The 22,705-nt window shown below is 35.5% G+C and overlaps 1 protein-coding gene across 3 annotated transcripts in view; it reads right to left on the bottom strand.

Annotated features, from left to right (window-relative positions):
• The window catches only part of CPED1 (cadherin like and PC-esterase domain containing 1), a 327,294-nt gene that overhangs the window by 157,137 nt on the left and 147,452 nt on the right, over window positions 1-22,705 (bottom strand). For 2 of the 3 annotated variants that reach the window (XM_069588270.1, XM_069588268.1), the window contains 7 exons: window positions 16,407-16,549; window positions 14,832-14,904; window positions 12,706-12,873; window positions 11,367-11,471; window positions 9,712-9,881; window positions 5,934-6,004; window positions 4,108-4,158 (listed from right to left, as the gene is read on the bottom strand). In XM_069588270.1, coding sequence (XP_069444371.1) covers window positions 4,108-4,158; window positions 5,934-6,004; window positions 9,712-9,881; window positions 11,367-11,471; window positions 12,706-12,873; window positions 14,832-14,904; window positions 16,407-16,549 — 781 coding nt within the window. The remainder of the gene's footprint in view (window positions 1-4,107; window positions 4,159-5,933; window positions 6,005-9,711; window positions 9,882-11,366; window positions 11,472-12,705; window positions 12,874-14,831; window positions 14,905-16,406; window positions 16,550-22,705) is intronic. The other variant, XM_069588269.1, reaches the window with a different exon arrangement.

The raw sequence follows: 22,705 nt of genomic DNA, 5'->3' as shown, positions 1-22,705 counted from the left end.
GCACATATACCAGCCACCACTAAACTAGATATATTGTGTTCATATTTGAAATAAACAAATTACTCAAAAGCAAATGTTTTTCAAGTTAAAAACATTAACAAGTTTTTTTTTTGGCTCCAGAAACACTTTTTTATAGTCAAAAAATTTCAGTAAAGATAAAAATAGGAAATTCTATAAAAATCAGTAAAATGAAAATGTCTTCTGTTGCCTTTAAGTAAGATTTTCAATGATATTTAACAACATAGCAACAAAAAAGATAACACCAAATTTGCCATAGGAAGCTATATACCTGAACTTAAAGAAAAAAACCATTATTCTGTTAACTGTCGTCTCTTCCTTTCATGTTATATAGCTATCACACGATTTCTCTAAAATAAAATCTAATGATTTGTCTTCAGTTCTTTAGCATTTTCTCATCACCTCCATAATCTAGACCAAGCTCCCAATATAGCTTACAAGGCATTTCCTAACCATTCCTTGGCTTTTCCCTCTCATCTCCCATCATATTCTAGACTTTGTGATTCAACAATATGAAAATTTTTATATTTCTTTTTCAGACAAGGAGATAGATATACCACCAAACTTATAGGTGTTTTATTCTACATCTGAGAACTAGGTGTCAGCTTAACTCCCATCATGCCCTTAAATGATGAAAGTGAATATATTTCACTCACATTCTATGATTGTTTTCTCAACTGGAAGAAAAGGAAGAAAGAAAAAAGAACTACTTGAGGGGAAACGTCGTTAAACTGCCATTGGACTGATATGTAGGTTACAGACAGTTCAGTTCACTCACTCAGTCGTGTCCGACTCTTTGCAACCCCATGAATCACAGCACACCAGGCCTCCCTGTTCATCACCAACTCCGGGAGTTCACTCAGACTCACGTCCATCGAGTCAGTGATGCCATCCAGCCATCTCATCCTTGGTCGTCCCCTTCTCCTCCTGCCCCCAATCCCTCCCAGCATCAGAGTCTTTTCCAATGAGTCAACTCTTCGCATGAGGTGGCCAAAGTACTGAGCTTCAGCTTTAGCATCATTCCCTCCAAAGAAATCCCAGGGCTGATCTCCTTCAGAATGGACTGGCTGGGTCTCCTTGCAGTCCAAGGGACTCTCAAGAGTCTTCTCCAACACCACAGTTTCAAAGCATCAATTCTTCATCGCTCAGCTTTCTTCACAGTCCAACTCTCACATCCATACATGACCACTGGAAAAACCATACTCAGGTACAAAGAGAAGTTGTTTCTTTCTCAAGAAGAAACAACTACTGAGGTACAAATTAGGAATAATAATGCAGTACATATATTGTAATTTCATTGTAGGGAAAAAGTCAATAAAAATAACTAGTCAATTTGGTTCAGTAACTCAGTGAATTCAGTACATACTTGCTTGATTGATTTTACTTATTACCAAAGATTGTATCTGGGTGATGAAGGTGGACTGCATCTATAATAATGATTCTGCTAGATCCTAAAGTGTTTTATAATAAAGGAGAAAAAAATGAAAGGATAAGGGTGAGATTGTGTTACTAGATTTCATCTTGAAAAGTACCATAGCTTTTCATTCAAATTCAAACACTTATTAATTCACTTTTTCATCAGATTTTTTTTTTCTGGCATAGTCTATGTTCAAGGCACTGAGATAAGTACAGTTAAAAACAGGCCCTTTTGGGTCATGAGATCTGATTCTGTTGGAGACTATGAACCCAACGTAACACTTTAAATAAGTTGGAGTTCAAGGATATGGAATGTGCTTTCAAGATTACCATTTCCTAGTCAGAAAGGGAATATAAATACATACGCTATACTTTCATTGTTGAAACTAGATAGCTGAATAACACAGTGGAAGATTTTTTTTCAAAATAGTAATCATAGGAAATGTACTTTAATTTTACATATTTTAATAAAATAGTCAGTGAGACTTAATTTCCCTGTAGTTAATACTTTGACTTAATAGTGAACATTTTCAATGTGGCCTGCTCATAGTGGTTCAGATATCTGGTAAAGAATCTGCCTGCAATGCAGGAGACTCAGGTTCAGCCCCTGGGTTGGGAAGTTCCCCAGGAATAGGGCATGGCAACCCACTGCAGTATTCTCGCCTGGAGAATCCCCATGGACAGAGGAGCCTGATGGGCTATAGTCCATGGGGTCACAAAGAGTCGGACACAGCTGAGTGACTAAACACTCTGCCCATTTCAACACTGAAAATCAGACCTAGAAGAGAGAAACTGAGTAATCATTTTCTTAAGCAAGAAATCATTTTCTTTAGCAAGTGCTTGTTTTTGGTTTCATCAGAAACTCTCCACCTCTGGCTTCAGTGCTGCATCCTAGACCCCTGCTTGAAAGCTGATTTCATCTTGACATCATCTTCCACTGAATCATCAGTGTTGCTGCCGACAAACACCTGGTGTTTCCTTGGCATTCTTCCCAATCCAGTCCCAACTTGTCTCAAGCCAGCTTACCTTAGCTCTGCAGAGAACGCAGTGTGAGGCAAGGTGGGAAGCAAGCTGCTGAACGTATTTGGCAAGTACTTATGGGAAAGCTGTTTGAAGTCTTGGTTGCTTTTAACAAATTCTTTTAACCGCAGAATTTTGTTGCCCTCTTGAGGGATAATCGTAACTCATATTAAACACAAAAACAGCCTAGACACTGAAAGATAATCCCAGCTGTTCTAAGGCATCACTGAGTTATTTTTTAATCTTAAATAAAAGTAGGAAGATTAATTTTGAAGTCGCAGGTATGACTAGTTTTTAAGCAACAAAGAAATTTGAGCCAAGTTGAAGTGCTTATTTAACATGTTTACATCCTCTACCCTATGTTACCTGGGAACTGAGAAAAAATGACATTATCTTGTATCGTTTTTCCACTTCATAAATGAGGAGACAAAAACCAAAGAGGGGAAATGGCTTTCCTGATCTAACCCAGAGCCTGGCACACTAGACTCTCAACAAATGTTTATTTTAATCTTGCGCCTAGTTTTCTCAAAACTAGTCCTTTTCCCACCACACACCAGGTACCAACCAGTTTCCCAACAGAACTGAGTAGTATGTACTTTTCTAAAAGTGGGAGATTGGATGGTAAGCGCAGAGAGGGAATGGTGTAAGTAATACCTGTTACTTTTTCCTGGTTAGCAGCACTTCATTCAAAATGGTGTTTTTTTCTTTGAAAAGCTTGTTGATTCTGTTAAACCACATTTTGTATCACCTGTCAGCCTATGCTGATTTTAATGAAAGCATTAGAAGAGACAAATTGAATTGGAAGACTTTTATTTATAATAAATTAGACCTTGGCCCATAAATTTTATTGTTTTCACCTTTAATGATTTATCAGAATCAATTTTTTTTGTAAAAGGCTGAATTTTCAGTGTATGTTTTCATATATGCATGTGTGCTAAGTCACTTCAGCCACGCCCGACTCTGCGACCTCCAGGGACTGTAGCCCTCTAGGCTCCTCCAGCCATGGGCTTTTCCAAGCAAGAATGCTAGAGAGGGTTGCCATTTTCTTCTCCAGGGGATCTCCCCAACTCAGGGATCTAACTCAGGCCTCCTGCATTGCAGGCAGACTCTTTACCATCTGAGCCACCTTAAAGAGCTCATTACAAAATGTATTTATATTACTGAATATACCTTGATTAAATAAATTCATGAAATTTAAGAAAAAAATAAATTGAAATTTGGCTTAAAAACTTTTAATTGTTATAAAGAAAACCACACTTAAGTGCTATCCATTGCATCAACAATCTAACAGAAACAAATCACTCTTGGATGGTGAGAGTCCTAAAAATCAATACACAGAGAAGATGCCAAGCTCTTCCATTTAAGTGGTTCCCGCAGCAAAGTATTAGCACTGTTGGGGCCCCTCAAAATAAGTTTGGAAGTTACTGTTCTTAAATAAGCAAAGATACAATATAATATTTCATTTAAAAAAATGGAAAGTAAAAAAAAATTATGCAAAAGTGGACAAATACTGACTCATTCGGAAAACGCATAACTTCTGAAAATTTACACAAAATACATTATCAGCCCAATGATCTCCAAACATGATTTATGCAAAGCAGATCTGTGCCTAACTATTGATTATGGTTCTCAAATACTTTCATTGGAACTCACCATTATGGCAATGTATTTCTTTGGTTTCATTCATAATTTGTGGAACCACAGCTAAAAAAAGAAATGTACATTTAAAAAGGAAACTGTTAATTAAAATACAGAGAATACATATCCAGGTGTCTGAAACACAGGTTAATTGAATGAAACATATTTTATTATTTAATTGTTATTACATCAGAAAGCACTTCTAAGTTCAACTGAAAGCTATGGTAAGACCAAAGAAGTGATTAGGTAAAAAATAACAGAAAAATGATAAGTTCACATAAGAAAATATTAAGAGAGAAAAATGAATGGCCTAAATGCCATTCATTGCCTGAAGGTGACCTATCAAAATTTCTCTTGTTCTATTATGATCTTACGACTATAATTTCCCAAATCACTAGAATCACATAAATTCCACCCAGTTGGTTCCACTGACATTTACTCTAAGTTTCTGAATTCAACCAAACATTTATCTAAAAAAACTCCTAAATAGAGATTGATGGGACAAAATAAGAACACTCAGATTGCTTAAAGAAATCATTTAAAGATTTAAAAAATTGTGGGAGAGAGAAGAGTAGTTCAACATCAGTTCTTCCCTGAGCTTAATGCTTCATTTTATTAAGTCAGTGATTCTCAATCTCTACCATGCCTCAGAAGCATCTGAAGGGCTTGTTAAAATATAGAATACTGGGCCTTAAACCCAGAGATTCTGATTCAGGAGATGTGAACTTTCTAAGCTATCCAGATGGTGCTGATGTTGTTCGTCTAGGAGCCATACACTCAAAACCACTGTATTGGATTAAAACTTGATTTGTAATAGGAAAACTTTGATTTCTTTTAAAAAATGTAGACATGTGTACTTTTCATCTTCTTAAAATTATAAATATTTTCTTTTCATGTGACAAAAAGCTCAGTTTTTTTAGAAGAAAAAATATAGGAAACAGGTAGGACTAAGAGAGAAAATCAAAGTCACTATTAATTTTCCTTGAGGTCCATGTGGCATGTAGGCCAATGTTTCATCGAATAATATATCTTAAACATCTTTCACATATAAATATTTTCCTATAATATTAGGGTGGATTTATATTTTATTGGATGACTATGAGATGGATAGATAACTTCACTGACTCAGTGGACATGAATTTGAGCAAACTCTGGGACACGGTGGAAGACAGAGGAGACTGGTGGGCTGCAGTTCATGGGGTTTGCAAAGATGGACATGACTTAGTGTCTCTGTTATGTATAACAACAAATAGCTTAATCCATTCCACTATTACTGCAATAATGGTAGTTGTTATTTTTTCCTTTATAATTTATGCAATTAAATTTTTGTGTACATTCTTAATTATTTCTTTAAAATCAGTATCTAAGGGTGAAATTTATGGCATATATTAATAACTTTTAAAGCTTTTCTTACATGTTGTTAAATGGTCCCTTAAGAAAGATTGCTCTAATTTAACAATGTGGGAGACCTGGGTTCAATCCCTGGGTCAGGAAGATCCGCTGGAGAAGGAAATGGCAATCCACTCCAGTACTATTGCCTGGAAAATCCTATGGACAGAGGAGCCTGATAGGTTACAGTCCATGGGGTCGCAAAGAGTCGGACATGACTGATCGACTTCACTTTCACTTTCGCTTTCAGCAATGAGAATGCTCATTTCCCTACCCTCTCCCCAGCTCTATTATCTTTAAGAAGAAAAAAATCTCTCCAAATTTGAGGGGAAAACAGCATTTTTTCAGTCTAGTTTTAATTTCTGACTTCTAATAAAGCTAAACATTTTTTTATGATTTTGGCCAAACAATACTTATTTTCATGTTGAAAGAAACAGGAGGACATCTTTTACCTTTTTTATTTTCAATTGTATCAAATGGTATTCGTGGTTTTTTAATGTTTCCATCCTTTGTGAAAGAATTCCTGCAAACGCAATATCAAACAACCCTGGATCAATGCACTGAACAAAATTCATGGAAATTACATCTAACACACTATCTTTTTTTCCTGTGTGAACACAGTTATTTTGATGAACACAAAGAAAAACATTCTTAATTTCATTCCTCTAAACTGGCAATCTTGTCTTAAGTGAAGTGGATGGAAATCTCATCATCTCTAATCAACAGAAGCCCATATAAAGAAAACCAGGGCAAAAAGTCACTCTTTGGTCGAAAAGGGAACAATCTCTGATAGCCTAGGTCCAACAGAAGTGATTCAGGAATACACATTCTTATTGGAATCTGTTTGGCTAAAATTACAAAGTCTTGTAGCAAGAAGCTTGGGAAAGTCTGAGGCACAGACTGAGAACATCCACATAATCTGAGAAACTTAAGCGTACCATGCAGAAAATGACCTGTCTTGCCAAGGCCTCTATCCTTAAACTCTGATTAACAGGGATGAATATTAAGGGTTAGATATATCTTGGTGTGTTTGCCTCATTTTTCTGTTGTATAACTAAATGCTCAGCCAGATTGCCCTTTAAATCCTCAAATTTAGGACAAAAATAATCTAAGTGGCAGACAGAAAAACTCTTGGTCCTTATGACAGAGAATACCGGGTAGGATGTGACTTGATTTCACGGTGCTGTGTTGGGAGGCTCCATTTCTGCTGCAGTGAAACAGAGATAACAATGCTGGCCTTACTTCACAGGGGTGCTATGAAGATTCAAGCAAATGCTCTGTGTTATTTTAATTTTATAAAGATTTATTGTCCCAGATATCGTATGGGACACTGTGGTAGAGATGAATAAGGCATTTTCAATTCCCTCAAAATATAAACATTAGATAGAAAATTAAGAAGAATCAGGATTTAAAACTATTGTTAATGATGGAAGGTGTGATAACTTTATTTTTATTTTTATTTTATTTTCAATTCTTTTTACCCTTTAGTATATGCAATGATGTAATCGGGGTGAAAAATAACATGTCAAGGACTTTAAAATACTTTCCTCCTCCCAAGGAATGAAGAAATAGATAAAGCAAGGATGGGGTGAGATACATTTACTATAAGTTTGAGTGCCAGGCCAAGGTGGGAAAAAAAATTATTTCATATGAAGCAAACACTTTAAGTAAAGCACATAAAAGATACAACCCTGAAATGCATATAAACTGAATTTTATAAAAGTTACTATATCAAGGGAATGAAATGTTTTGTATGTTAAGGCATCCCCCAAGTGATTTCTCATGTAATTTTTTGAATAACTTGTTTTGAAAATGTGGATTTTCATGGAAAGCATGTGATTAGAGCAAATGACACCTGCTACTTTATTTCCAGTGAAGTGAAAATTAACAGACAGTACACACACATCAATTTTAGTGTTTTCATTCTGTTCGGATTTCCACTCATTCTGTTAGGACCCCTGGATTCTGAGCCTCAGGGCACAGACAGAAGTGACACTTTCTCTAAATGTTTGCTTTTCTGTCTATTTGTCCTCACCTCGTTGCTATTAGTGGATGATGTTTATTTAAAAGGGTGAAGGAAGTCATTAAAACCCACAGATAATATAGGTATGTAAAACTGGCCTTTAGAGTATGAAAAACTACAGGTGACCATTGTGAAGATAGGGGCAATTATGAATGGCTACATCTGACCTTCCTGTCAGCATGAGATCCTGGTATAAAGAATAAGACCAGAAAGAAGAGGCCAGGATTGTAGTTGCAACTCAATTAGCTGCTCGGCTTGAGCAAATGATCCATCTTCTTAGCATCTCAGTTTCCTCATCTGGAAAACGTATTTGACACCGATCCTTCTTGTGATATAGCATGAATGATAATTAAATATATACATATATACTCACTGGTAAATTTGAAGATAATTAAATTAACTAGTTTTTCTTAAAATGGCCTAGAAACAACTTATCTAATTGTTTCTTGATAAAGATTTCAAGTTTACTTATCACAGTGTTATATAAGTCTTTCAAACTTATCTTGCTTTTCCTATAAATGAAAAAAAAAAAAACATTTCACCCTTTTTAGATGTAAAGTGACCTTTGGATGGTATAGGAGCAGGAAACAGCAAGTATATTAATACTTAACTATTTATCTGTGATTCAGCATACCACACGCCATGCAGTATATGAAGCTTATCTGATATAATTTTGAAACAATTCTTGGTAGGTTATATAATCCATAATTTACAGGTATGGAAACTGAACTGCAGAGGAAACTCTTGGCTGCTGTAATTAATAAAATCTAAACCTGGGATTTTTGAATCCAAGTTGTTTGATTCAAAAAAGTCCTGACTTTTTCTAACTATATTTAACAATGACATTCAGTAAATTGCATTGTTGGAAAGAATCAGTTAGGGTTAAAATTAGGCTTAAATCCAATATTCTGAATTTAAGACAAGTCAATTGCTTGACCATATAACAAATGTGGACCTTGAGAGAAACTTGGGGAATAAACTTTCCAAGCCTTGCATATCTCAAAGGAACTTAACTTACTTAAAGTTAAAAATAATACTTAAATAGACTTCTTGGTAAATCAAGTCTGCTCTTCCTCTATTGATAATGATGAATGAGACAGTCTTGGATTGAGTGAGTGCAAAGAATAAACAAAGGGACTTTGAGCTATGTTATTTAAAACCTAACTTTCAAACAAACAAAACCTTCTATCAATCCTCTTACTTCGGAGTATTGAGGGAAGAAGGCCAACTGCATAAAGTTGTGGCAATTAAAGTGAGTTCTGGACCTGGGAGATGTCCTAAGAATTCCTCATCTATGTGATTATTTGTATTTTTGAACTATAAAAAAAAATATTCCTCTAGGATTGTTTTCACTTTCTCCTGAGGCAGAAGGAAATAGGAAAGTCGGTAGAATTGAGGCCATTCATGAGGGCGACTTCAGAGACACCGACGAGCATGGCACGGCCATCTAGTCTTTGATCCCTCTAGGTGGTTGGGTTTATTTCTGTTTTCCTGGCAATAGACAAGTCAAATACTTACTTAATTCCATCATATAAAAGGGAAGTAGACTTAGCTGGCACCGTGGGCACTGCCCCTTCCTCCACTGACTGGGGGTATTATTATGTTCACTGGACCAGCAGACTCTTATCCCCTCATTACTATCCCTCATTAGAATGGAAATGGATGGGGGAGGCCAAGAACCTTTTCTCCTGGCCAAATGCTCCTCTCTGAGATTCCATCTTTTAAAAAAAAAAAAAAAACAACTCTAATCTTGTGGTAGAGACAGACATATTTATAAATTTGGATATGTTTTGTCCAGAATAAACTCATGCCTCAAAAACTCCAAATGAATGTTCATACCATCCTGGCCTCCACTCTGACGGATAGTTCATAAAACAAATCTCACCTAATTCTTTCTGTCTGATGCTCCTGAAATTCAAGGATATATATCACAGGATGAAACTAGCTTGAAACTTTTAATTTTAAAGTTGACTTTTGAGTGGAGTCAAGTCTCGCTGGTTTGAAAAACTGTTGGATATATTTTTGTTACAGTGTTTGAAGACCACTAGAATCATTATGGTTTCAATGTTTTAAAGAAGCTTATTTTCCAGAGCATGAATTTTTGGACACATTTCTTTTTGTTGCTTTCTTTAATGTAGGCAATGCCTTTTGAAATCAATCTTTAGAGATTTTTGGGGTTGCACAATTCAAATTTGTGGCTCTCTTACCATTCCAGCGGGTGTAGCTCTGCCTTTTTATTCAGGAGCTGAAATTGTTCAAATACACTTAAAAGAGACCAGTATTGAGTCAGGATGGAACCAGGTTTTCCCATAGGACTTGCCATACCATAAAATTCATGAATCAGAGATTGAAATCCAGGAGTAGTAGATGGGAAGAGCTGAAAAGGAATATTCAAGATCAGAATATCAGAATAAGTGATAGAAAAGAAAATATAGTATTATTTGGGAAGGCTTTATATTTATTCAGATATTTTAATTAGGCATTTATTTAAAAATATATCAATACCATAATTTAATTTTCTGTGTTAGTGTCAATGTAAATGCCACTTTTTATAAGGAACTAATTTTGCTGATTATATTTTCAAATGGGGTGAATTTTATTTCTCTTGTCATTGAATGAAAACAGCTATCTCCTACTGCAAAACAGCTGAATAACAGAGTTAGGTAGCAGGAAAAATAAGATGAAATCCTCTTGGATTATAAGTGTCTTTTAAATGTCAGGATAAGAGATATTAATCCAACCAAAAATAAAAAATCTATGGTCATCCTCTTTCTACTCTGAGAGTCAGATATTAATGTTTGCCTTTTCTTCTATAAAATACTTTTTCTCTTCTTCACATTGTGCCAAGACAAGTTCTTTACTTTCCTAATGTCTTAAATTAAGAACTCCTGAAGGATGAAGCCAGGTCTCTCTAATTATCTTTGTATGGTATTGAACCAAACTGTCACAAATGTTAACATTTACTGTATTTAAATTAATTAAAATAATCCATCAACTAAGTTATCTTTTGAGTAATAAGCTTACTTTGAATCCTCTAAAAATGGGGTTAAGTAATAAAAACAAGTGTCAAACATTCACTAATTAAGTTGGTTAAAATTCATACCTGTAGAATCTGAATACAAATTTTTAAGTAAAAAATAAATATTTTATCCAAACAGATTAATAATAAATTATTAGTAGACTTTTAAAAATGCTACTTTAAAGAAATGCTTTATATAAACAAATCTTACATAGAAAAATATGAATCCAATATAAATTATCTATATAAGGGCAGAACTAGAAACAAAGCAAGTATGAAGCATATAGATATATGTGTAATAAATTATCCATTGATATTCATCAATAACAGAATCTAGGAAAATACATAGAAAATAAAATAAATGCCATTTATACCTTCAGACTGAAACCAGTAAAAGTTATAATCATTTCTACATTTTTTCCCTTTGGAGTTTGCTATAGAGTTATAACAAACAGGTAGTTTTAAAAAATATTATTATTTTATTGAATAATGTTTACTTTTAGGGGCATAATAAGCAGAAAGAAATGTTGGATACATGTAAATGTCCCAAAGCAAACAGCAAACTTCTTTAGGAAAATGTCAGCATTTCCCCCTTCAAAATTAGCAAAGCCTCCCAGCTATATTTATTCCACATTCTTTTACCTTTAGTAAGTCATGTATCTGCATACTCTTAAAGAATATGCATTCTGCTCATCTTAATCTTCATATCTCTAACAAGAAGCTTACAAATATTTCTATTCCTTAAGGAAATATCTTCTAGTTTTAAGTAAAAAATCAAGTAGCTCACGGCTGATCTACTACAATCTCAGTAATCAAGAGGAATCAAAGGTCACTTTGCTTTACCAGTTGGAATTGTCCCAAACTCCCGAGTTCCTTTATAAAAGTCATAATTGAGTTAATCTCCTCTAAAGAAAGGCACCGATTTAGCTCTTTTTGATAATTTTCACCCTATAACAGGGGGAAAAAACACAACTCTTAAGCAATTGTTCCAAAGTCAAGCTATGTTTAGCACAAGTCAAAAACCAAATTTTAAACTCTATAACAGCTGAGCTAATTAATTCTAAATAATATAGCAACTTCAACTCGTCAAAATGATGTCAGAATACAAGAAAACTTCATGTTTGACAAAAGAACCTGAAATAGCTCGGTAGTGTTTTGGCAGCAAGGTTGGGAAGTTGGGCCCAGAAGACAGAATAAGTGTGACAGTTTGGAAAGGCAGGAGGTCTTTTTTTAGCCTTCGAGGGAACCAAAGATCAGAGCAGGAAATTTACATGTGAACCTCATGTATGTCACACGACCATTTTCACATTTCATGGATTCCAGTAAACAGACTTACTCCCACCCCCATTTTCCTCACATTTATTTTTTCTAATGCATCCCTGAGAGCAAAAGATACATCTTTTAGTAAGATACACATCTTACTATTTTCTCCGGGTCAAGTGGTTCTAATGGTTTTAATGACAATCCACTCACTAAGGAAGGAAAACTGGGAACTCTAGGAATGAACTGATAAGATCTTAGGGAGACAAGAGTCTATAACATCTTAACTCTCAAAACCATCTCTCTGTAGAGCACCCTTTGTTGGTGAGAACTTTCACATTCTACTTTTCCAAATTTTCCAATTACAGTTTTAAAACAGAAAGATACAGAGAAAATGATACTACACCTAGATTACTAATCTGTACAGACTTTTTCATACATCAAGAAAACTTGTACTAACAGATCACAAAAATTAACCAGTCTTACTCTGAAGCACTATTCCCTAATCATCATCTAACCAAAAATGTTAACCAGATATAACTGCTTTAAAAAAGAAAAAGAGTATTATAACTTCAGCCCCTTGATTTTAATCTAGAGCACTAACTGCTTCCAAAAGGTTCAGGTATTTCTTAACAGTATTCTATTGTACTTAACATGCATTATGCATTATAAGAACAAAATTCCCTTGGGAATTAGGAGCTGATTTACTTCATTTTCAACCCATAATTTCATCATAGTCAGTCATCCACATACTTAGTAGACACAAAAATAATATTGATCCTTATATCAGAAAAATATTGAGGTTTATATAATAGGTACAAATCAATTTCAAATGAATTATCAAGTTGCTTAACTTCACAGTAAAGAAAATGATACTTAAAGATGAATTTAAAATACTTGTCAGTAAAAAATATGCACTTACCTTAACTACAGCTGATCTATAAAGTCTCTGAAATATCTCAGAAAATATGGAAAGGGAAGAGTCATTAGACAGGAGAAAACTGAAAGTATCTTTTAAAAGAAATTCTTCTGTGTTTTGGTCCTCAAAATCCATATCATCATCATCTTGAAAATTTAAATGCTCATGCACCTGTGGAAGAGTTAAATAACAGCAAATATTTTTTGTTGACTTACTTTTAATGCAGTGGAATCACTTCTAAGACATGGTTCATTTCCCATTGGATTATAGATCAGAACTGACATCTAGTGGTCCTTTTGGAGGTCAACAATTTTATAAAAATCTAAGTACTGTTCTTTCGAAAATATGATCCCCAGGTGGTGCTAGTGACAAAGAACCCATCTGCCAATGCAGGAGACTTAAGAGACGTGGGTTTGATCCCTGAGTCAGGAAGATCCCCTGGAGGAGGGCATGGTAACCCACTCCAGTAGTCTTGCCTGGAGAATCTCCTGAGCAGAGGAGCCTGGTGGGCCACAGTACATGGGGCAGCAAAGAGTCGGACATGACTGAAGCAACTTAGCACACATGCATAAGACCATTACTGTTTTATAGAATCATATCAGTTTATCTTAAATCATTGATGAACTCGTGTTCATGGAAACAATAAAAAATACCTCTAAACAATAATTTTTAAAAATCATAATGTAAACTATTAGATATGTGGGTAAAATAATGAATAAATGACTGATAAAAGATGTAGATTTATAAAATTTTAGAATTTTAGGGATAAATCTTTGAATCGACCAAATGTTTGAATCACGTATAATGCAATCATTCTCCTTGTGTAATAGTCTGGAAACCAGTCAATACAGTATGAAGTCAAACTCTTGTTGAACATAATTTTTTCTTTATTTATTGAAGTATAGTTGATGTACAATATTATATAAGTTGCACATATACAATATATGTGCGCTGTGTGCTCAGTTGCTCAGTCATGTCTGACTCTTTGTGATACTCTGGATTGTAGCCCGCCAGGCTCCTTTGTCCATAGGATTTCCCTGGCAAGAATACTGGAATGGGTTGCCATTTCCTACTCTGCTGCTGCTAAGTCGCTTCAGTCGTGTCCAACTCTGTACGACTCCATAGATGGCAACCCTGGGATTCTCCAGGCAAGAACACTGGAGTGGGTTGCCATTTCCTTCTCCAATGCATGAAAGTGAAAAGTGAAAGTCAATTCACTCAGTCGTGTCTGACTCTTCGCGACCCCATGAACTGCAGCCTACCAAGCTCCTCCGTCCATGGAATTTTCCAGGCAAGAGTACTGGAGTGGGCATAAATTTTATTCTGTTTCTCTTGCCGTATCATAAACTATCTTTCTATAGACTAACACAGTCAACTTTTAAAACCTTCTTGCCACTAAGGGAAATTTAGGATTAAAAATATGTTGGAGAAGATGACGACTGAGTGACTGAACTGAAATGAACTGAAAATAATCAGAGTGTACAAAAAACATGCTTCAATTTATATATATTCATACAAATATTGAAAACAAATATTTCAAAAATTCCTATGGTTTTAAAATTAAATTATAGGCCAGTTTTAAACTAAATATCTATATGTAAAGAATAAAGGAGTTAACTTTTTTATAAACCCATGTGAATAAGCTAGGTAACCTGCTATTTTTTATTAACTAGATGTCTATTTTCCTGCATTAACACATACTCAGCTTTATGCCACATTTACTTCATAAATAGAGGTTGAACCAAAAAAAAAAAATCTATGTGTTTGTTCAACAGGGAAGCAGAGTGGGCACTGTAACTCAAATCATAGACTCTTCATATACTAGTTAATTCTTTGAACTACAGCAAGAATACTGGCGCGGGTTGCCATTCCCTTCTCCAGGGGATCTTCCCGACCCAGGGGTCAAACAAAGCCACGTGCACCTGTGTCACCGGCATTGAAGGCAGAGTCTTTACTGTCTGAGCTACCAGGAAGCACAAATTTAAGTTTGTTGTAAGTTTGATGCATGTTGCATTTACTGATTGGTTACAATGAGTGAAAACAACAACAACACACACACGCACACACACGCACACACACACACCCTTCAGCCAAAAGGAAAGCTCCCGTGAGCACCCTGGCATACTCACCTGAAGTACTACAGGGGACCTGACACTGCCGTAACCAATATCAAAAGTTAAAAGTTGAAAACATACTCTGCATCTGAAATAAAAACACAAGGTAACAATAAAAAGGAACGAAATAGTGCCTTTTGCAGAGAGGTGGATGGACCTAGAGGCTGCCAGGCAGAGTGAAATAAGTCAGAAAGACAGTGTCACTTAAGTGTGGAATCTAGAAAAGGGTTAGAGATGAGCTTATCTGCAAAGCAGAAATAGAGTCACAGACGGAGAGAACAAACTTGTGGTTCCCAAGGGGGTAACGGGGGTGGGATGAATTGGGGGTTTGGGATTGACATATATATATATATATATATATATATATATTACTATGTATAAAATGGATAATTAATGAGAATCTACAGTATACCACAGGGAGCTCTACTCAATGTTCGGTGGTACCTGCTGCTGCTGCTAAGTCGCTTCAGTCGTGTCCGACTCTGTGCGACCCCATAGACAGCAGCCCACCAGGCTCCCCCGTCCCTGGGATTCTCCAGGCAAGAATACTGGAGTGGGTTGCCATGCCCTTTTCCAATGCATGAAAGTGAAAAGTGAAAGTGAAAGTGAAGTCGTATCTGACTCTTGGCAACCCCATGGTCTGCACTGTCCATGGGATTTTCCAGGCCAGAGTACTGGAGTGGGGTGCCATTGCCTTAAATAGAAAGGAAATCTGAAAAAGAGTGGATATATGTATATGTGCAGCTGATTGACTTTGCTGCATGGCAGAAACTAACACAACATTGTAAAACAACTGTACTGTAATAAAAATAAAATAAAAACCACAGACGGTAACAAAGATAAATTATATTTGCTATGTTTACTCTATTGTTTGGTACTGTATCATTAATAATCACTGTGGTTAAATTTCAACATCTATACTGATTACAAAGAGCAGTAGCTTAGATAATCTAAAATTAAATACAATTTATCTTTGGATTTGGAGCCTGTTTCATTACCTACAGAAAATACAGATATATAAAAAGTATTCATAACACATTAAATGAAACAATCAAGTTGACTTCATAAACACACAATATGAGAAAGGAACCTCTCCCACTTCTCCATGCTAAGCCTTCTTATTCACATAGAAAGCATGATAAAACTTATATGGAGGCACCTCCTTTTCTTAACATACTAGAATTAACATTTCCCTAGAAAAAGGCATTAAATTATATTCAAGTAAACTGGATGAGATGTGGAGATAAGAGTTATTGAATTTTGTTAATAAAAGCATAAAAATATAATTAGTCAATGGAAAGCATATATGATAAAAATAGGTGAGCTTGAAAGGGGTTACAATTTAAAAAATAATTTAAATATTAACTGTGCTTTATTTTTTGTCACCACTGTTTAAATACTGTGAGTCTTTAACATACTCTGAACTTTTAGGGTCTACAAATTACAAAAACATAAGTTTAGAAGTTCATATTTTATACTATATAAAAATTTCCAAGTAGCACCTACTTGTGATAATTAAGATACATTTTCATTAACAATCAATTTTTAGAAGGTAGGTTTTTTTTTTTTAACATTAAAATTTGCTGTTACCTTTGGAAGATCTTCGGTCCCAGAGTAGATGTTTCACTGAATACTTCGGCTGCTAGTAGGAGTTTGCTAATGGCTTCCTTCATGGTATCAAAAGCCTGAAGAGGTGAACTGGCTCTCAGGAATGTCTCAAAAAATGTTTGCAGCTGTGAACAAAGTAAAGGATTCATATGTTTAAAGGACAATTTCAGTTTGTCTATCATTTCCAAATGAACAATGTGAAAGAGCTCTCTTTGACACACTCAAAAAAACTCCTTAAAAAGGAAAATTTGATCATCTAAGACATATATAAAGTATACTGAAAGAGTATATAGTATATGTAAGGTATATTGTATAATAAATATATATTATCACATATTATACAATGTGATATATAATATACATTTAAAAACATATATCAAGTCTTCTGATTGAATGTGAGATACCAAAATATCTCACAATTTAAATTATTTTAAAGGTGCTTACTCCATTTTTCTTCTCATTCCATGGCATCTAACCATGGAAAGTGAAGAGCAAGTATCACAGAGCTTGTGATCAAAACCGCCAAGTTGAATTTGGGATGCTTCATCTGGGTAAACTTGGACTTGCAACTCACTTTGAATTTTTGTGTCCTTTTTTTAAAAATTAGTTACAACCTACCAACAAGAGAGTTGCCAAATCAGAAGAAGGTCACTGTAAAATATGAAATTTAAGTCTAAGCTTTTTATTATTATCCCTTTCCTGCATTATTTTTGTATGAGAACAAAAATAATTACATCAAAATTGCTTCTTCTTCTTCATGGTGTGGGAGCTCTAGCCAACCAGAGAAAATCTAAGAAAATCTCAGTGTCCTGAAATTTTCATTTCAGGCTTTGTATGACCGGAGAGAATGGGGCCTGATTACAAAAACGGGCAGGATGTTAGGTTTATGCCTTCATAGAAACACAAATAGCTATTTTTATTTGCTTAAATATTAAAACAATCACAACCACGAAACTATATCTTCAGAATGCTTAACACTAAGGCTCAAGTCAAACTCTTTAAAAAGTATAAAATAAACCTCATATTGATTCATAAACTGTCTCTGGGTAAGCATATACTTTCAAAAGTGAAGAACAAAAAATATTTTCAGACAAAACATGTAGCAGGTATACTATTAATATTTTTGGAAGAACAGACTAAATTTATCTAAGCTGTGTAAGACTGCAAAGTGAAAAACTTTTGTTGCTCTAATAATGAAGGACAGATACTGGTACAAATCACGTGAGGGAGATGGTAAATGTATCTTTAAAATATACAAGCAAAATTCCCCCAAGAGAAACAAATGCTGACTTCATAAACTTTTCCCAGCTGAAAACCAGAAACATAATGAGATGTACACTTTAAGACCCTATAAACACGTCATTAGCATTTGGCAATTGGGATGTTTTTCCTTCTCTAAGGACTAAGGAAAATGAATGCAGTAATTGTATGATCAAAAGAAAACAAATCCAGGCTAACACTGAAAGTATCGACACCCTTGAGTCAAAACAGAGTAACATGTTTTTCCAAATAAAAGTAACTCATCACATTTCACTCAGTTCACCATATTACATAGAAAGGGTTACTGATAATATTATTGCATTTTTCCATTTATATGTTTTCTGAATATCACAGGGGTCAAGGTTAATAATTTAAGAAGGTTGGAAACATTTGTGTAACACATAGGACATGTAAGATTGATTATCAAATTATATCCTCCATGGTGAAAAATAATTAGCAAATTAATGTTTAGGGTTGTATTTATTCTTCTACTGTGGAAATGTGTATTTCTTAATTTTTGACTATAATTAATTTTTCACCATGCGGGAAGCACTGTGTGCTGAACTTCGGAGGACAAGGTACTTAGCACAGTAGCCTCTATAGATTTAGAGGCTAAAAGCCCCAGGTTCAACTTTGATTCTGTGCCTGTTACTAGTAAATTGTGAGGCCTTGTGAGTTTACTAACAGTAACTTTATAGACGTATTGCTAGGATTAAATCAGAGAATGGACTCTCACCTAAAGTCTACCACCACCCATCAGACATCAAATACTCAGTACACATTAGCTTCTTTTATTAATTAAAACAAAAGTCCACAGCCTTCCTTCAAAGATGAACATTTTAAAAATATCTGATAAGCTTTTCAATAAAATATATTTACAAGACAGAATATAGAGACATGGTGGGTAATAGGTCCCATCACTGATATGTGTCCCAGCAGAAATGAAAGCAGAGAACTGAAGGACCAAAATCTTTAAACTCAGACTGCTAAGAGGAGGACTACCCTCAACCTACAATCATGTAGCAGGGGGACAAGACACAGCTGCCATTACAAACAGAAATGTGGAGTGGGGAGACAGTGATATTTAAAATTTAAAAAGCACATTAAAAAAAAAAGACTTCTTTCATTTTTCTGTTTGTTCTGTTACCAGTCTTTGTCTCTATATCCATTTCCTTCTATTTCATTACATGCATTTCCACTTACCTAAGTCCTTCAAGTCAAAGAAGATTTTAGATGAGTCATTTCTTTATTTAGTATAGTGTCAAGCAAACTACACATGTAAGAAGTAAAAGCAGACTTATGCAAATACTTCTTTTTTTTTTAATCATCAACTTTCAGCAGGCTGTCCAGAGAGGGCAGAATAGTTATATCAATTACTGAAACTAATCCAGGGAGGGTAAGTGGAAGAATTCTTTGAGTGTTTGCTCATTTTGTTATTTGTTATACTAACTGTATTTTCTTGGTCAAATACCTGAGTTCTATGTATCTCAATGTGCTCACATGTAGAAAAAGAGAAATGCGCTTAATGATCTCATGAGACAATGTCAATCTGAAATTATTTGATACTAATTCCATTCAAAGTTATCAGAACCCAAAAAACACTTCTCACTCAGGAGCTTTCTTAACCCAAGCACAAATGTTACTTGAAATAACATCTTCACCTTCACTGTTAAGTTAAAGTCAGCCATGAACTCAAATATCATGGAGACATCCTTATCTCTAGACCAAGACTTTTAATAGATGTTTTAAAATTACCTAAACATGAGACTATAAGATCCCAGGGAAAGCAGTGTCTTGGTAGCAAGGTAAAAATGAATAAAAGAAGATCTTAAAATCTTTCAGAAGACATGAAACTGTTTTATGAACTATAAATTTTTCTGCTGCTGCTGCTAAGTCGCTTCAGTTGTGTTCCGCTCTGTGCGACCCCATAGACGGCAGCCTACCAGGCACCCTCGTCTCTGGGGTTCTCCAGGCAAGAACACTGGAGTGGGTTGCCATTTCCTTCTCCAATGCATGAAAGTAAAAAGTGAAAGTGAAGTCGCTCAGTCATGTCCGACTCTTAGCGACCCCATGGACTGCAGCCTACCAGGCTCCTCTGTCCATGGGATTTTCCAGGCAAGAGTACTGGAGTGGGGTGCCATTCAGTGCAAAAATGAAATATAAATTTAATGCAAAATAAATTATGTACAAAATGACCTTGTAAGGTCAGGGCTGTAAAACCAGGCAGTTAAAACATCACCATTGGTTTGTACTTGTGTAAAATTCAAGCAATAAACCAATAAGATATTTTTAATTTTCACATCTATCCATTTAAAGAACTTCCTGAAATATTTGTAAATGGGTAGAAATAATCAACTAAAAATGGAAGGACAAGAGAAACTGAGGATGAACTTCAAAATATTTGTAGGAAAACTTCAGTTAGGTTTTTGATATCTTAAAATATTTCTAAATTGCCACTGTATTCACCTCATTCTCCGACTCCACTTTTCACCATCCCTCCCACACTAGATTCTGGGCTTCACCCAGCTGATTTCCTTGATCCGCCCATAGGATCTTCAGCAGATTGTTCTCGGTGGCAAAAGATGCTGTTCTATGTTAAACTTGCTAACTGTCCGTGGCGGTGCTCTCACCACCAATCCGTGAGATCTGTTGGGGCAGACACTGTACCATTTTATCTCTGAGTGGCCAGTATCTAAGACAGGACAGGTATTAAGTAAATACTGTTGAGTAAATAAACCTAAATACAATATTATAGAAACCACAGAGACTTTGATAAAAGAAATAGCTCACTGAAGCTTCTGGATAACATAAATTTTCTCCCTACGACAACATGTGTATCTCTCATTTCCATCTCATGAGGGAGGGAAGATGAGCATTCTTCTGGTGACCTGTAATAAAATCTTTGAAAAATAGAAGCTCACAGCTGTTCAAGAGAATTTCTAAGATAAGAAAATTTAATATGAGTTAAAACATGGGATGAAAAATTAACCACTATTAGAGGGCTCTTTTTTTAAGTCGTTTGCCTGACTAACTGGGAAACTCAGGCAGAATGTTGATATTTCAATATTTTGAATTTTCAGTAATTAATAGGATTGTACCTTATTAAAGTTTACCAGAATTTCTCTCAATATTAATGTGGGAGAGAGGAGCTTTCATTTTCTCAAAGTAAAGAAGTAATTAGTACTTAACAACATTTTGTACCAACAAGCACATGAGAAGATCTCAATATCACTAGTCATTAGAAAAATGCCAATCAAAACCACAATGAGATATTACCCCACATCCATTAGGATGACTACTATCAAAAAACCCATAAAATATTCAGTGTGAGAAGGGATATGAAGAAATCAGAACCTAGAGCACTGTTGGTAGGAATGTTAAGTGGTACAGACACTTAGGCAAAACAGTATGGAGGTTCCTCAAGAAATCGAAATAGAATTATCATAGGATGCAGAAATTCAAATTCTGTATACAGAGCCAAAAGAATTGGAAACAAGTTCTTAAAGATTTATTTGTTCACTCTTGTTCACAGCAGTATTATTCACATAGCTAAAAAGTGGAAGCAATTCAAGTATATATCCATGGATGAATGGATAGACAAAAGATAGTATAGACAGACAATGTAATATTGAAAGTAAGTGAAACTGTTGGTCGCTCAGTCGTGTCCAACTCTTTGAGACCCCATGGATGTAGCCTGCCAGGCTTCTCTGTCCATGGAATTCTCCAGGAAAGAATACTGGAGTGGGTTGCCATTCCCTTCTCCAGGGGATCTTCCTGATCCAGGGATCGAACTCGGGTCTCCTGCATTGTAGGCAGAGTCTTTACCATCTGAGCCGCAAGGGAAGCCCAGTGTAGTATTATTCAACCTTATAAAGGAAAGACATACTGCAATTCAGATGAACCTTGAAGATATTATGCTAGGTGAAATAATCTAGTCACAAAAGACACTGTATGATTCCACTTATATAAAGTATCTAGAGTAGTCAGGTTCCTAGAAACAGAAAATAAAACAGTGGTTGCCAGTGGCTAGGGGGAGGGGAAATGCAAAGTTGTTTCCTGAGTATATAATTTCAGTTCTGCAAAGAATTCTGGAGACTGATTGTGTGTGTGTGTTAGTCCCTCAGTCGTGTCTGACTCTGTGACCCCATGGACTGTAGCCCACCAGACTCCTCTTTCCCTGGGATTTTTCAGGGACAGAGGAGCCTCCTCCATCCATGGGATTCTTCAGGGAAGAATATAAGAATGGTTTGCCATTTCCTTCTCTGGGGGATCTTCCCAACCCAGGGATGGAACTCGGGTCTCCTACATTGCAGGCAGATTCTTTATTGTTTGAGCCACCAGGGAAGCCAATCACATAACAATATAAATGGTACTGAACCATACACTTAAAATGGTTAAGATAGTAAATTTTATGTACACATTGCATGCATGCATGCTCAGTTGCTTCAGTCGTGTCCAACTCTGTGCGACCCTATGGACTGTAGATTGCCAGGCTCCTCTGTCCATGGGATTCTCCAGACAAGAATACTGGAGTGGGCTGCCATGCTCTCCTCCAGGGGATCTTTCCAACCCAATGATCGAACCCATATCTCCTGCATCTCCTTCACTGCGGATTCTTTACCAATGAGCCACAGAGGAAGCCCTTATCTATACATTATCACCATTTAAGAAAAAATTTAAACAATACTGCAGTTTTCACAGCCTCACTCCCTCCAACAACCGTGTTTAAACACTTGCTAATTTTGTACCATGGAAGTCAAAAAAAGTACCTTTTTAATGGTTATAAATTATGCAAAAGAAACAAAATAAAAAATATTTCCTCCCTTGCTCCATTTCTCAGCTCCTGCAAATAGTGGAAATGGTTCCCATCTCTATTCTATTTCCTCAGAACCACTGTTTTACTGAGAAACAATCATTTAACCTTGAAATTTTGTTTAGTATGAAAAATACCACATAGCAAGCTTTAATGCTAGTAGGCACAATCCAGAATAAAGGACACATTTTCTGGGTTGGCCAAAACA

The sequence above is a fragment of the Ovis canadensis genome, chromosome 4 (assembly GCF_042477335.2).
Source record: "Ovis canadensis isolate MfBH-ARS-UI-01 breed Bighorn chromosome 4, ARS-UI_OviCan_v2, whole genome shotgun sequence".
NCBI lineage: Eukaryota > Metazoa > Chordata > Mammalia > Artiodactyla > Bovidae > Ovis > Ovis canadensis.
Note: the sequence above shows the minus strand (reverse complement) of the source record. Positions and strands in the feature narration are given on the sequence as shown.